At 34.8% G+C, this 17,097-nt stretch overlaps 1 protein-coding gene across 3 annotated transcripts in view; it reads right to left on the reverse strand.

The window, feature by feature from the left end:
• SLC12A7 (solute carrier family 12 member 7) overlaps positions 1–17,097 on the reverse strand; it is a 59,055-nt gene that overhangs the window by 19,840 nt on the left and 22,118 nt on the right. For all 3 annotated transcript variants that reach the window (XR_011902812.1, XM_072328804.1, XM_072328806.1), the window contains exons 6-15: positions 15,749–15,879; positions 14,499–14,740; positions 11,874–12,085; positions 8,472–8,639; positions 7,318–7,416; positions 6,601–6,658; positions 5,095–5,269; positions 3,812–3,930; positions 2,580–2,678; positions 1,023–1,142 (exon numbers count right to left, since the gene is read on the reverse strand). Coding sequence is in view for 2 of the 3 variants with exons in the window: in XM_072328804.1 (XP_072184905.1) it covers positions 1,023–1,142; positions 2,580–2,678; positions 3,812–3,930; positions 5,095–5,269; positions 6,601–6,658; positions 7,318–7,416; positions 8,472–8,639; positions 11,874–12,085; positions 14,499–14,740; positions 15,749–15,879 (1,423 nt within the window). In the remaining variant the exon portion in view is untranslated. The remainder of the gene's footprint in view (positions 1–1,022; positions 1,143–2,579; positions 2,679–3,811; positions 3,931–5,094; positions 5,270–6,600; positions 6,659–7,317; positions 7,417–8,471; positions 8,640–11,873; positions 12,086–14,498; positions 14,741–15,748; positions 15,880–17,097) is intronic.

The raw sequence follows: 17,097 nt of genomic DNA on the forward strand, positions 1-17,097 counted from the left end.
ATGAATTGAATATGCTCTTTAACTCCCCTACCTCCCTGCATTTCTTACAGATGTAGCTCTAAAAGTATATTTCAAGTTAAAAATTATCTAGACTTCAGAAAATAAATCATTTTCAGTGGGTGTTCTGGTTTCTTAAGTGTGATCCATTCTAAAAAGTGTTGAAGTTCACACAAAAGAGCATAGTTTTACCACTTTTGCAGAAGTTCATTGTATTTTTGTATTAGTTGCTGCTTGGTGCAAAAAGATGATCACAGAAGAGGTTGGAAGGGATCTCAAGAGATAATCAAGTCCAACACCCCCCTGCAAAAGCAGGTAATTTATAGTAGGTTGCACACATAGGCCTCTAGACAGGTCTGAATATCTCCATAGAAGGAGACTCCACAACTTTTCTGGGCAACCTGTTCCAGTGCTCCATTCTTCTGCATGTTTACATGGAACTTAAAAAATCCTTAAATGCTTACTTAAATGCTTAAAACTTAAATGCTCCTTATCCTATCACTGCACACCACTGAAAAGAGCCTGGTCACATCCACTTGCTGCCTACCTCCCTTTAGATATTTATGAACGTTAATCAGATTCCCCCTCAATCCTTTTTTCCCCAGGCTGAACAGCCCCAGGTTACTCAGACTTTCATCAAAAGGGTGATGCTACAGGCCCTGAATCATCTTTGTGGCCCTTCACTGGACTTCTAAGAGATCCCTGTTTTTTTTGAACTGGGGAGCCCAGAACTGTGATGTACCTCAAGTACTGAATTTAACAACACGATATTAGTTCAAATTAATATTTCCCAGCCATATTGCTTCTTATTTTGACTAGTTATGTTTGCTGACAATTTTGGAACTGAGCTGCCAGAGAAGTGGGAATTTTCAAACTTGTAACCTTTAAAGTAGATGGAATCTTACCTTGTTTCAAAGAATATTCTTAGTTCTATTGCTTCAGTTGTACCTATTTTATATAACAAAAATCTTTTTGCTGAATGTTAAATATATTAAATATAGAATAAATAAGATATTTGGTCTTACCCTCTATATTCTATGTATTTGTATATACATCCTGCGATTAGCATGGCAATCAAAGCATAGTACCAAGAGCAAATGAACATCAAGGCAAGACATAAACTCATTCCCAGGAATGAAAGAGTCCTAAAAGAAACCATTTTTTCCATTTTTTAAATAGGCATGCATATATTCTACAGTCAATTTCTTACTTAACTCCCCAAAAGACCTCTCCTTACCTTCCAATGTGAATTCATAAGTATATAAGTAAAAATACACTGTCACAATTTTAGTTTATAAAAAATTACATTCTGAAGTCTTTTGTGTGAAATAAATGCAATTGAACTAGATATAATAAATTTAATACGTCTGTCAGTTCTGAAACTCTTACCATTACCTTCAAGTAGGATCAGTTTCAAAATACTTTGTCATCACTTACTATGGACTGGAATTTAAACCTGAAATTTCTCAAACAACACTGAAGGACTTTATGTTACTTAAAGCAAGAACAGTTGATTAATTTAAATTAAATTTGACTCACAAATTATTTTTCCACTTACACTGTGATACGTCTCTTGCTTAAGAGCATACACGTAGTGGAAGGCTTGTCTTTCAAAGGCTCTCAAGAATGACTGAGCTAGAAAAGTCACAGAAACATGTCCAGACTGAAGTTCATATGCCTGCTCTGCTTCCACTATAATTCAGACAGATGTAGCTCAGCTCAGAACCAGACAGTTTCCTGACTACAGTTAGATACTTGAATTTCAAACACCTGCTTTCAAAGTCAGAACTTGCTTTCACTCTACTGACAAGGCAGAAACAACTTCTCTGCTTGGTTCCTTTAGTTTTCTTTTTTTATTATCAGACAAGTACTGAGTCCAAATGCATCCAGTTTTAATTCAAAGAAATGCTACCCTGCTTTTCTGAGTACATCAGTCTAAATATATTTTGTTTAGCAGAACAACAGCTCCTCTTTCATAATTTCAGCCAACTAATGATGTCGGTTTCACTTAAAAAACAGTTCCATCCCACTTCTGACCAAGCATTTTGATACTTGCTTTTTCTGTAAAGAATGATTATGTATTCACACAGTAATTCAATTGGTTCACTAGTCACTGGGAAAATGTGGGACAGAGAGAACTGTTGCCAGATTTTAGAACTCTTTGCTTTTCCTTCCTTACCATGGTCCATCCTCTTCTTGGTACCCTCCCATTTTATCCATCTGCATTAGCTTCTATGCTTTGTACTTCCTAATATTTCTCACACAATCAGTGTACTTTTATACATGCTCAAAGTATGACGTATTTTAAAAGTAATTGTCAATTACAGAACAAACTGGTGTATATTAATTATGATATTTTTCTTTAGAAGTTTTGTTTTTTCATATATGTATTACCAAAATTAAAATTAATCAGAAGGTCTCTCAGACTATATACATTTTACTGTGTAGACCATTCCCAGACCCTCTATGTTAGTCAAATATTTTCAGGCTCACAATTACAACTCTATTCCAGACAGACAAAGAGAAAATTAACAAATAATATAAGCAGTTTTAATTATTCTGAATGAAAGAATACCCCCTACCAGTGGTAATACTTGAAACGAGGTCTCCAGTTGGGAGTTCGTAAGAGCGTTTGAACTGCACAAGCCAGATTTACAAACATATAGCACATCAGGAAAAACCTATTAAAGGGAAGAAAAAAACAAAGAGAATTTTCTCCAACAGGAAATGAGCAACACAGACTCCAAAGAAAGGGAAGAAACTCCTAAGAATTGCTATGGTTCTGTGCTATGGATTTAGAAAGAAAATATACTGACAAATTGATGTTCTAGTTGCTGCAGAGCAGCGCTTACACTAAGTCAAGGGCTTTTCAGCTTCTAATACTACCTTGAGATCAAGTAGGCTGCAGGCACAAAGGGAGCTGGGAGGGGACAGAACCAGGACAGCTGATCCAAACTGGCCAAAAGGATAGACCATACCATTTGACCCTATGCTGAACAATAAAACTCAAAGGAGTAGACTAGGGATGAAGAGGAATGTTTGCTGACTGTTTGGTAAACAGTGCACAAGAAATTTGGAGAGGACAGAGCTGCAACAGGAGGCCTCACAGTATCAAAGCGATATACTATGCCATATGAAAACATGCTTTGCAATAAAAGCTGAAGGAAAGAAGGATAAGGGGAGGACATCTGGAGTTAGGAAGTTTGTGCTCCCAGCTAACTGGTATGAGTGACAAAGCCTTGCTTTCCTGGACATAGCTAAGCATCTACCTGGAGATAGGAAGAATTGATCTTATTTTATTTTGCTTGCATGTGAAACTTTCATTTTACCTATTAACCTGTCTGTATTTCAACTCATGATTTTTTTCACTTTTAATTTCCTGAATCTTCTCCCTCATCTACTGTGAGGAGAGTGAATAAGTGACTATACAATACATAGCAAACTACTAGGGTCAGCCCAAAACAAATGGAATAAACCTCCATGACAGAGTCAGTAAACTAACTATCCATTCATACCCTAAAATATGAAACTGTTACAGTAGGGGTATGTTTAATTATTTATTTATTTATTGAAAGTTAAACATTTTTGCTAGCATTCAGGAAATCCATCAAGGAAAGTTTGTTGTGCCTAGAAATTAATTGTGACTAAAATTAGGTTTTTGTTTCAGACTATCTCAAAGATCAGACAGAAATATAACTTATTAGAAAGCAAGGTATATTGGGTATTATTCCAAAGACAAAAATCATTACCTAGTCAATTCAAAAGTAAAACACTATTAAGCTAAAAGAACATGAAATAAAGAATTCATACTTACATTGAAAGAATGGGTGCTACACTGTCCAAAGAAGCTATGAGAATTCCTATTTCACAAATAGCAGCTGTGAGGAGCAGGGCCCATGTTGGTTCTCCATTCGCTTTTCCATGGCCAAATACCTAGTTCAATTCAAGTATAAAGTAAAACTGGAAAAATGCTGCTTATTATACTATTGTATAACATGGTGCTGATTGTGAACTACCTGGAACCAACCCAGTAGTCATTTACAAGAGAAAAGAAACAAAAAAAAACATGTTAAAAAAAAAAAGAAAAAAAAAAAAAACAAAGAAGGGGAGTGTAAAAATATATATCTCCACTATGAAAAAAAATGTTTACTAAAATAAACAATGACTACATTACAGTACTTTAGCAGCTTCTGTTGAAATAATCTAAATTAATTTTAAATCTGCATGCATCAGTTGCATTTAGTCTGTAAAACGCTAACAGTTGAAAGCATTACTTTTTGTATCATACACAACAGGCACCAAGTCTGTAGTTATGAACATATACTGATCTACAAAGAGGGCTTAGGCTGCATTTTAGGTTATTCTGCATTCCCCTCCCCAGTTATGAACACTAAACACTCACTGCTATTTTTATGGTTTGAAAGTCCTTTGCTTCATTCTTAAAAGTTGTCCTACTGTTGTCCCTGTATTAATCTCTTCTCATTCCCAGTTGTCCATGCAACAGCTATATGACTCCAAAACTGCAAGTACATTCCAAATCTCAAATCCCTCTAACAAAAAAGTCTTGATACATGAAGTCATAAGATAGAATTACTCTGTAACCTATTTCTCTTGACTTCACTTAGCCTACAAAAATGAATAAAAATGAGAACTGTATCTCTGATGTGAGAAGTAATATTCATCTCCATCATGAAATCAACTCTGTTCACAAACACCAATTGTTAGCTCTGTCTAGAGTCAGAAAGCTTAGCTGTTTCTTAAGATTTCTTTAAGATCATTTCAACTTACATACATCTTTCAGTTTTGACCTACTAATATATATACTAATATAAATTAGTATATTGTAATTAGTTATCTTATTAGTATATTTAATTTACTTATTTTAGTCCATACATTATATATGTATAAATTGCACTGAAATAACCAAACTTTGGTTTGCAGTAGCTTACAAATTATATTGCTGTACATAATTAGGCCTGAGCTCCAAATCTTTTCCTCATAGTTCTGGTGGAGCAGCAGAAATAACACCTCATTTACTTATTTATTTTCTAAACAAAATAAATGCCACATTTGAAATATATAAAAGTATTATCTCACTTGAATAAATGGTACAATGCCATCTCTTGCAATGGCTTGCAACAGACGGGGTGCACCAGTGAGACTTTGGAGACCAGCGCCACATGTTGAAAAGAACGAACCAATCACAATAACCCATGGAGAAGGCCAGGCCAGTGTACCAACCACTAGGTTTCCATCAACTGCTTCACCAAACCTTAGAGAAGGAAAAAACAACACAAAAGCAAAGAATAAACACACAAGTTAACAACAACACTGTAAACTCTAAAATAATTTCTTCTATAATCTCACAACCCATATCTCAATCTTTTTGGACAATTTTAGGTGCTTAGATGCTGCCTTTTAAGATGACACAGTTACTATTAGCTATCTTGGCAAACTTTACAAAGTTAACAACACAAGAAAAGGAAGAAGTCAGTGTCACAACTGTATGTAACACTGGTGTGCCCAGTACATAAACAGGAGATATGCTGAACTAATGTATTCCTTTTAGTAGTGTGACACTAACAAACAGACAAGGAAATACAGAGAAACTACTAGATATAACCATCCCAAGTTATTCATGCTTTCTGATTATTATGCTACCCAATGCAATTCAAAAGAACAACTATAACAAGGGAGTATCAAAAAAAGGAAGAAGCACTTTCAATACTGCACTGTGCACTGAATCCAATGCCACCTATTTTTCTGTTACTATTTTCTTACTCCTAAAGGACTTCATGCTCATTTATGGTCACCTTGGGTAAAGCATGAACAATTTCTTGTTTTCCCCTCCCCACCCCCTCACCCCCGAATGATTTTGTTTTAAAAACAAGTATGCCTCTTATAGTTCAGCTTAGCTTTGTAAGCAAGTAGCCAAAATCAGTTTCAAGAACACATGCAGTATGGTACTGCATATGATTATTTATTTATTTTTATAAACACCAGAGAAAAGAAAAGGCTGTAGGCTAAGAAAAGTTAAATACTTCTTAGGGTCCCTTCCAACCCAAGCCATTCTATGATTCTATGACAGATTACCTGCACTCAGCTTGCAAAATCTATCCTGATATGGGTCCTAATCTACAAGTAACTGTTTTAGAAACCAAGAGGTGTCATGCATCCACTAGGTGGTATATTGCATTCTTTCTGATGAACTCCGCTTGTCATACAGCTGTCAAAAAAATAATTTTGTCTTTATTCCCTAGGAGCACATTACCTCTCCTGAACTAATAAAAACACACTTGTCTCCATCTCAGCCAATTCTACAAATACCAACTATGCTTTTGTCTCACAAGAGTGTTTAATTAGGAACAGTTCCACTTCACAAACATTTATCTCAGATGCTTCCTCTATCTCTTGCAGTGATACAGTTCAATATCCTTTTTGGTTTTTGCAACCATCTTAGCTTAATAGATTGACTTTTTCTCCAGTATTAAAAATATTCCACACGGATGTTTCCCAGAACAGCCATCAATGAAATGAAATTTGATTAACATAACTCATGATCATACATGCTGCCTATAAAATTACAAGTTGAATGCAACTTACTTATCTCTTAATACCACACCTTCTATACAGGCACCAAACAACACTATGCAAGAAAGATCTATTATTGAGAATGAAGGAATTTAATACTGAAAATAAATTATATAGAGAAAAACATAAATGTCCATGATAAATAACTTCAGTTCTTTGTTTTTGTATTTATTATTATTCTCCCATACTAATTTTTAGTTTATGTTCTTTACATATGTCCTGCATTTGATTCTCTATTGTTTTGTGAAGTATTGTAAGCAAACAGCTTGTGCATCACGAAACAGAACATGTGATTTCTCATGTAAAGATATCTGTGCCTTCTACTTACTGAACAAATAACAATTTCTACTGCTGTTACCTAGCTTTAGGATTTTTAGTGTCTGTATTGAATATGATGACAAAGCAATCTGCCAGCTGAAAAATGCTATAAATCTCTATTTGTTAACTATAAACAAATTGTAATTTGGAGTTTGTTTTACCTTAGTAGAAGACTGGAAATTTTAACCATCTAAGTGCATATATTTTATATTTTATAATATGTGTGTATGCATATAAATATACAGCATATATAAATATAAGAGATTTATTTTCAGACTAGATTTCATTAATTTTACACTCAGGCTACCTAATGAATTAAAAAAAAACAAACAAACAAAAAAAAAACAAACAATAGTATGCCTACAGAATGTAGACTAGAAAAAAAAAAAAAAGTCCCAGCACAAAGGATACAAATAAAAGAAGTAGTTGAAATAGCTAAAATTGTTCCAGTAGGAATAGATTTCTGAGCATCCTTAAGATCACCAGATCTGTTTGAGCCTGCCATAATACCTGAAGAAAAAGAAATTTATACGTCATAAAACCAGTGAATTCTAACTCCACTTAAATGACTAATAGAATAGGAACATTTAACTTTTATTTTATCATAACCAAAAAGCAGGCTACAGAAATGCATTATATTACTGCACAAATCCTTATTTTGTATCTTCATTGGATTCATAAATTTGTGTTACCACTTATCATTAAGCGAACTAATTCCAGAAGGCTCAGTAAAAACTTGATCATTTTTAGAACAGAAAAACGTACAAGAAAAGCAAAACATAGGAGATGGATGTTATAAACATGAGTTCAGGAATTTTAACCAGCATGACCAGATGTACAAATTCTTACTAAGCAGACCATACATAGTAAGATATGCAAGCAAATCTACTAAATAATTAAAAGTGAAATAAAAAGAAGCACAAAATGAATGGCCATGAGATCACAGGCACACCTTCATGCTCAAAACTATTTAGAGAACAAAAAATGTTTACTAACACAACGTTAAAAAGTACAATAAAAACAAATTGCTTAATATGGGATTTTTCAATAAAAGGTTTTCAGTTATTTCAGTAAAACGAAACCTGAGGAAAACTAGCCTAACTTTCAAACTCGATCAAAAAAAGTCTCTATTGTTAGAGCTGAGGGGAAAATAAACAAACAAGAAAAAACCCACAACCTAGAATTTTAAACAAGGTACAAGGAGTTCATGGCTTGGACCTAGAACACCTTAATAGATGACAGTCTTCTTGCATGCATTTATAGATTAAAACATTATAAAGATAAAAACTTTTAACTCAGCTGCAACTTACTGTGGATAGGCATCAAGGTTTGTTAGGTTTGTTTTTTTCTGTGAGAGGTAGAAAACAGCCTCTCAGCTGATCCATTGTTGAAGTTCTATAAACCCCTAAAATAACCAGCAGCCAGCTATGTCTCTATAGCACCTGAAAATCTACTACTTAAAACTTGGATAGATAAGGAATACCATGTGTCATCAATATTTGCAGCAACTTTTGTTTTTCAGCTACAAACTCACACCCCCATTTAAGAAAAAAGTTTTAATCTACCTGTTACAGATGGGAAATAAATCCCTACAAGCACTGTGAAGTAGGTCATGATGTCTGTGAAAACATAAGGGCGTCCACCCATTTTTAAGTCTTCTGATCCAGAAATTGATGGCTGATTTTTTTTCTCAACTATTGATCCTTTTTCTGAATAGGTGCTCCACAAATTATCTACAAGTGGAAAAAAAAGCCACTGTAGCCTCTGCTTCAGAATATTAGAGAGAGTGAGAGTGCAATACCCTTGTAAACTGAATGACTTTTCATCTATAAGAAGCATGACATTTCCCAGCGCTTCCTTATGAAATTTAGACACAGCAGCAATAACATCATATCAGTCATAACTGGTAAACATTTCCACCGGATGCCAGTAGAGATGCAGTGGTATATGGCATATGCTGTAAAAAATTCTGTTAAAGACTGAGTTACAGAATTAAATTCTAACACATTTCTAGAACATCCATCATTTAGATTATACAAACATATGGATATATTATCAACTATAGTGGTCTTAAAAAGTATAAATGTATGCAGTAAAGGAAAAAAAAAAAATTAATCTCCAAATTAAGGAAATCTGGACAATATTTCAAGATCTAGCTGTTAACAATGAAGGTATTCCAAACGGTCACTAGTCGAATTCCAGAAGAGGACCAATAAGCAAAGGAAATTTATACAAACAAAAACACCACACACAAACTACAGGTAGTGGTCCACAGTCCCTCAACTATAAACTAAGGATATCTGCATAACGAAATTCAGTAGGTCAGTAAACTAGTAGCTTCCAAGCGTTTACATTTGCAGAAATGTTAATTATGCCTCTCAAGAAGATGGTAAGGACACTTAAACACAGATCTCATTTTAAATAAGCCAGGTTTTCCTTTCACATGCCAGCAGACAATGGATCTGAAGGAAGGCCAATTTTCAGCCATCCAACACAACTTCAAGTTGAGTACAGTCTCCATAAAAATCATGATGTTACCTTCAACACAATAAGAAGATTCAAAATCAAAAATTAATCTCCTAAGGAGCCAAAGATAATATTTCTTTGGCAAATCTGAATAACTGCTATGAAATAATAATAAATAGAATTATGCATGAGAAAATACCATAAGCAAGAGAAGTTCTGATTAAAAGGTAAACATGAATTGCTACAGAGCAACTACACGTTATTTCATTCAAATGAAGAACAAACTAACATACAGATGATGATCATAAAAACAAGAGCTAAGGAAAACAAGAAAACTAAAATTCAGGAATTTCAGCAAACATTTGAGTGGCAGAAAATGGGACAAGATCTCCAAATTCCCAACTACAGCATGCAGAGTCTATGGCAAGTCTTTATACAAAGTGAAACATAAACCACCAGTGCAGAAAGAGTTCCCTTGAGAAATCTTTGCTGTCCACTGAGTTCCAGCTTATATTACATACCAGAACTCATGTTCATACTCAGCAAGCACAACAGTGTTTATCCAAGAATACCAAAGGACTTGTGTTGCTAAATATTAATTTACCAGAAACAACATTGCTACCCAAGGATTAAAGTACAGCAAGCATAGGTTCAACTTGAAATCAGCATCTGCAAATGAATAACTTTCAGCAACAGCAAAGAATAGAAGAGACACAAAGGTATTACCTCTGAATTCAAATGTAATCTGTATTTATCCACACTGTTATTATCTTGAGTTTTGAGGAACCATATAAGTCTAACACAGCTTTTGTTAAAGAAAGATTGTACCTGGACTCGACACTTGGCCCTATTGAAACTCATACAGTTTGCCTTGGCCCATCGACCCAGTCTATCCTGGTCCCTCTGTAGTGCCTTTCTTCCTGCTGGCACATCAACACTCCCTCCCAGCTTGGTGTCACCTGCAAACTTACTGAGGGTGCACTCAATCCCCTCACCAAAATCATTAATGAAGATGTTAAATAGAAGTGACCCCAGTACCAAGCCCTGGGGGATACCACTCATCACTGGCTGCCAACTGGATTTAACTCCATTGACCACAACACTTTGGGCCTGGCCACCCAGCCAGTGTTTCACTCAGCAGAGCGTAAGCCCATCTGAAATGTGTGCAGACAGCTTCTCCACAAAGATATAATAGGGGACAGTATCAAAGGATCAGGAAAGCCACCAGTAAACTTGCCCAAGAAGTGATACCAGGATGTAACCAGTGCTTTCCAATGCAACGGTGGTGAGTGCAAAAACCAACTGTGAAGAACTACACATGCAACTTTCTGCTCAGTCACCAAGCCTAGTAAAGAAACTGATGAAATTTATCTATAGGTAAACATTGAACAGCGAACACTGGAAAGTTTTTCCCTTACATTGAGCTTTCAGACGACACATAACAGTTGTTAGAGATCTTGTCTTTATGCAACATCAGGAAAATGAAATGCACTTTTATATAGTGGTACTGGTTAAAAAACAAAACAAAACAAACGAACAAACAAAAAAACAGCCATTTAAAGCTTAGAATACAGGACTTTTCTGAGCATACATAGGGAATGTAAAGTAGCATGAAAAGAGATACCTATCATTTAGGAAAAAAAAAAAAATACTAGGTTGCAAAATGCATATAGTAAATAAAATCGCATGTCACAGCTCTTGCAACAAGCAATTCAGTCAAAACCAGGATTTCATCTTTGATTCTGAGGAAGCTGAGTGATTTTATATACAAATTCAGACGCAGAGCAACCTATGCTTCAGCTAGGATCTTTGAATGTATTTGTATGCTTTCTGTTTAATCTTTTAAATTGAATTACTGTAGCAGTAATACAATTACTAGGTATCCCTATCAATCTTTACAGAGAGTTGCATATTTCTATAATCAAATTCTGTTTTAAGGGAATGTAGAGGACAGGAATCAGAACGCCCTTCTCATCCCCATAAAAATTATTTGTTCCTATACAATACTATCTGTTACATGTTCAAAATGAAATTTATGAACCTGTGCAACTAGTTTAAATCTCAAGCAGACACAATTGTATAAAAATATAAACGTAAGATATCCTATACACTTTATAGAAAGTCACCTGTCCAAATGCTAGTCTAGTAGCTAGAAAAACTTTTTTTTTCTTTTTCTAAACTGACATGCTGTAAAACATTGGACAAACAACAGGACACTTCTCAATGTGCCTCCCTCAGGGGGATTTTGAAGTAACTGTACTTGGTGTGATAGAAAAATAGCTTTTGAAAGAGTGCCTGAAAAGTCTTAATGATCCCCATATGAGAACAATTCATGCTAACCTTCCAAAAGCAGATGGAAACGTTAAAGAAGGAAGCAGACTTCAGGAAGCGATCTTTCAACAGAAGTAGATTATAACTAAGGACTAGTGACAGGCTAGAACACTCCATCACTGAACAGCTTCAGGCCAAATCGGCACAGATCACTGCACTTTCTGACTTACCAATTAGAACTCCACTCAATATTCCTGGAATCCCTTGAATTTCTGTTACATTATTGAGACTGAAGTAATCATCACACATCGCAGTGGGCAAAGAGCTATTGCAGAAGAGGAGCCACAGGTTTGTAGTCTTTGTTTCATTATTCCTTTCAGTAAATTTGGCACAGACATCAAAGCTACGTTTTGACAAGGTACGGTTTCCGAGAAGACAGATGCTACAAACAAACAAAAGCATTTCTTCAGCATAGTACTGTGCATTTCAGCATTTTTAATCCATTAGACTTCTTCATAAGTGCAGTATCTATAGTACCTATAATATGGTCTAGACAACATCTATTAAAGCAGAAGAGAGTCTCTCCATATAAAATCATCATCAATAACATTTAAAACACCACTCAAACATTTCCACTTTAAGACAGCTATTATGCTTTCTGATTATTCTTTGGAAAATACAATAAAATCAAAGTTTGACCACTAAATAACAGCACTGAATATATCATCATCTCTATTAAAAAAAAAAAAAAAAAAAGTAAAATGAAGTCATTCAAATATATAATGCAGCGACAAGCTTGACAAAAATAAATAAATAAATAAAAATTAAGCAATAGTCATGTCTTTTCCAGGAAATACTTGAGACTAAAAGGTAAGGAAGTAAGCCAGGAGAATTAAAAGAGTAAAGTTTAAAAACACTGAACTCTTATCTCAAAGTATCATATAGTTCTTTGCAAGAAGCAATTACAGCACTTAGAAAACTTGGAATGTTTTTCAAAAAGCAAATGGTTATTAACACATAACAATAAGCATCTAGAAATTTTGTTTTTTTAACCCTTTGTTAAGCTATGCAAAAGACATTTAGGAGATATCTCCCCCAGGCTTGTTTAAAAAAGTGGTTCATAGTGTCTATAATGATGAAATGAGGAATGATCAATTAAATCATCAGTGTTAGGCAGTTAAGTTAGAGCATGTAAATAGTAAAAATCTGGTACTTCTGACGGAGTTCAGGAATCTGGCAACAAACAGCATAAACACAGCATTTGCTATCAGGCCAAGTATACTAAGTCACGCAGTATATTTACTTTGTGCAAGATCCTGTTTCTGATAGCAGTGAAGTGCACTAGGACAAGGGAAATTTAAAGGACACCAGTACATCTATAGAGGTACAGCTCCAAATCCATGGAGGTCAAGCAGATTTAACAGAAAGTCTGCTGCTAAAGCGAATGATCTTCCTCATTTCTTATTTTTCTTATTGGATTTGGTTAACTACTCAATCGATAGAAACTTTCTTCAGTTTGATTTAGCTGGAATCATGATGTAAGCTAATAAGGTACAGTATTTTACCATCTACAAAATGCCTAAAACTAACAGAGATGGAGTGAGGTGATAGATATAGCTAAGTGAAAGGGGAAAGCTGGTGTTTTTATAAAATGTCCAAATGTTAGACTAGAAGCAAGAAAACTATTTTTACAAACCCACACTAACTTGCTGTATGATGGTGAGTTTGGTGACCTACTCACAGCTTTATTATAATGTGAAATCACACTTGAGTTTCTTATTTTAAAGCAGATTCATCAAAATATGAACTCTATCTATAGAAAGATAAATTTCATTTAATATTTTTTCTAAATAGTAATGTATCACAGAAACAGTTTCCAGAAACTTGGTAATAAGTCTTACCAACGCTACAGATCCAGATAATCCCTCATTTACCTATATCAACAACTGAAAGTTTTTAACATTTTCCTAATGGAAGTTCCAGTTTCTAAGAAATTCAAGTTCTCTTCAGAGAAGTGTCAAATTTGAAAATATTTTTACTTGCCAACAGAAAAGTTTCTGTTTTACAGTACAGCCCAAATATACTGCCCAACTGCTCAATTTATGACCAACCATTAACACTTCAAATTACTATGGAATTCTGCACCAATCATATAGCAAAGGATCAGTTCAATCAGTGGCAGTCCCCTACAGCGACTATCAACTCTTACCGCTGTTGTTTTAAGCAGTACTGCTGCTTGCTCTCCAAGCAGGAAGAGATGGACAAAAACAAACTAGCACATTAATAACTGGACAACAGAACAAATTTTTAGTGAGCTGAAGAATGGCACAAGATAAAACCAGATTCTAGCAACAAAACGGTAGAAAAATTTTCACATAGAGCAAGTGAATTTAACAATGTGAAGCTTCTACTTTGAACAGGGTGAATGGAAGTTTCAAAAAAATTCATGACAAATTTTTGAAGTACAATACCTACAGTTCATAGTTACAACATTTCCTTGAAGATTTTACTTCATTCTGTATATTTGATTTCTTAATTCATTAGATAAAGCAGCTATATTTACTGTCAGCAAGACCACTTTTGTGTTTAGGTGTGAAAAGAACAATGACTGAGAACATTAAGTATGAAAGAATATTTTCCAAAGTATTATGTCTCATAAGGAAAGTTTCAAATAGGTAGTTCAGGATAACAAAAAAGCACTTAAGTGCCTCATAAAGATATGAAACCTTCAATTGAGATTAGTGTGAGCATATTTTTCAGTTTAGCTTAAAATGTGAATTGGTCGTAGTAGCTATTTTTTCTCCCTCCTTTTTTTTTAAATAATAATTTATACGACTTAATGATATGTCACTTACGGAAAGTCGGGTGGGTCGATAGCAGTCTTAATAACTCCAGCATATATGGCAATGATGGATAGAATCACACAGGCAAGGAAGACTAGTGCAAGTTTGTTGACATACTTGACTCCCACAAAGACTACTATGGCCATCAGAACGATAATACACGTTCCATAAACTCTCATGTTATTCAGCATGGCCTCTGTTTCTTCACCAACCTCTTCTGCTTTAAATATAGCAGCACTTGGAGAAATGTAAGTCTGCAGGAGATATGGCAAATTACCTTTCATGTAATAACAATCATTTTATGAAGAACTAAAGTTACTTGAACTTTAAAATCTAAACTACCACAGTTAGAAGTTTTCTTACTCCACAAAGAAGTTCAACCAGATGGCATGGTTATTTAGTGAAGAAAGAGCAAAAATAAATATCCTAACATGCATCTAGCATAATAAAACAACAAAAAGTTACTTTCAAGATTTTTCCTAGTACAGAGACATTGTGAGAAATTCAGGTTTAAAGTACCAAGAGGCTTTAGTTATGTGCCACTCCCATTTTTAACTGTATCTTTTAGATAAATTACTTTAAAAATCAGCATGTATAGAAAGTGATATTACCAGAAAATCATAAAGCTGAATGAGCGTCATATAAGTGGAAAAGAAACAAGTGAAAATGAAATAAGAAGACAAAAGAGAGTGGATATACTGAGAGGCACAGCTTTTGGTCCAGCTTTTTCTCTGCTAATAGTTTCTTCCTCTCATAGATTTATGTCTTTGTCAGACAAGAAAAAAACAATAAGAAATGGAGAAAGAAAAGGAACATAAGTATGTTTCCATGAGACAGGTACAGACTTCTAAGAAGATGCTACACTGTAGTGTCTGATACCTACAAAAATAAGCTATTGTTCGTTCTTCTCTTCCTACACCAAAAATTCCAAAATTCAATGTAAATCTTACTACTACAAGTAGTTTTCCTTGAACTACATAAGAGTATGGTTGATCTGATCATAATTTTGTGATCATAAATTTACAGTCATCACAGGAACCACTGGGCTAGAGTCAGCTCCACAAATCAAAGTTCATTGAACATCTTCAAATATTCTTAAGTAGAATAGGAATATTGACATACTACAAATGTGGTACTAAAGCATTTGAAAATCAGACTAGAATACATTTTAGGCCTCATTATCTATAATTATTATATCTAGACAATGCTCAGCAACCTCTCAAAATAGACTGAAAACAGACTTATGAGAAACCAGTACTCACCAATAAGATTTCAATGGTACCAAGAATGTACATTGCTCCTGCAAAGGTTGTACCCAGGTAAAAACAAAGTCCCACTGCTCCACCAAACTCTGGTCCTAAAGATCTTGAAATCATATAATAGGAGCCTCCAGCTGTGAATTTAACCATAAAAGTTCCAACTTTTCAGATTAATAAAAGCAGCAGAGATCAAAACATTTAGTCATTCAATCAACCTAGGTACTTAAGAAAATCTCCATGTGCATCTTCATTAGAATGTTCATACCAAACCCATATTTGATGGTTACACAAACGATGCTGTTAGAATTTACACTTTAAGGTACACATCATCACAGACATTTTCACAAAAGCAGTGTTTTCAAAATATCAGATATCCAAACTTTTTAAGTATTAGATTCATCCATCAGAATTAAAGTAAAAACTCTTTTGAAAATGGAAGTAAAGAGATACTAGCCAGTTTTGTTGGCTATTTTCCTAAGACCATGTTAAAGAAATGAAGATAAAATTAAAACAAATAGGCAGTCTAATCACTTAAAAAAAAATAAAAAATTAAGACAGCTAAACCTGGCAAATGAAGATGTTCATAGTTTTTTTTCTTATGTTACACAAATAATTCAATATACATCAATAGTTGCTCAGAAGTCCTGCTATGTTTTCTGTTTTCATTAATCCCTACCAATACTCAGTCAGCAAGATAATCAGTTCTGGCGCCAGCTTGGCCCTTAGCAAAGTAGTTGATTGTGGCACTACAGACTGTTTAACAACCAGTGCAAACAAGAAAATACATCAGGTGATAGCTGTAGCTAACTCTTTTCTGAGAGGCACAGAGGCACCAATTTGCTGCTCTGACCCACTCTCATGAGAGCTGTGTCTCTTAGCATAGGCTTTTAAGTACCACAGATGTTACCAAGAAATTACCAAGCCTTGTACAGCATGCAGAACCACTATCTCCTGCTGTTATCTCACATGCCAACAGCAACACTGTCAAGAACATCCAGAGTGCACCATGAAAGACAACAGAACCCTTGGAATAGTGTTAAAAGGCCCTGGAATATAAATGGTCTTTTCAATCCTGTCAATCACAGGAAAAGGCTTTGAGAGGACCAGTACAGTCTGGCAGATCAATTCATAGTTGCTGGACTAGTGATTTGGTCAGGGATATGGCTTTTTAGACCATGGCACTCTTTGAGAAACCTGGTCTATTAGGGACCAATGGTGTCCATCTGTTGGAGGGCTAGTATGTAAGTGATAAAAAGTAAGACTAGGGAAAAACATGAGCTCCCTCCTGAAGAAACTGAGAAACCTGGTTACCCAGGACACAGAGAAGGTAGTACTCAAGTGTCTTTGACTCA

Source organism: Excalfactoria chinensis, chromosome 2 (genome assembly GCF_039878825.1).
Source record: "Excalfactoria chinensis isolate bCotChi1 chromosome 2, bCotChi1.hap2, whole genome shotgun sequence".
Lineage (NCBI taxonomy): Eukaryota > Metazoa > Chordata > Aves > Galliformes > Phasianidae > Excalfactoria > Excalfactoria chinensis.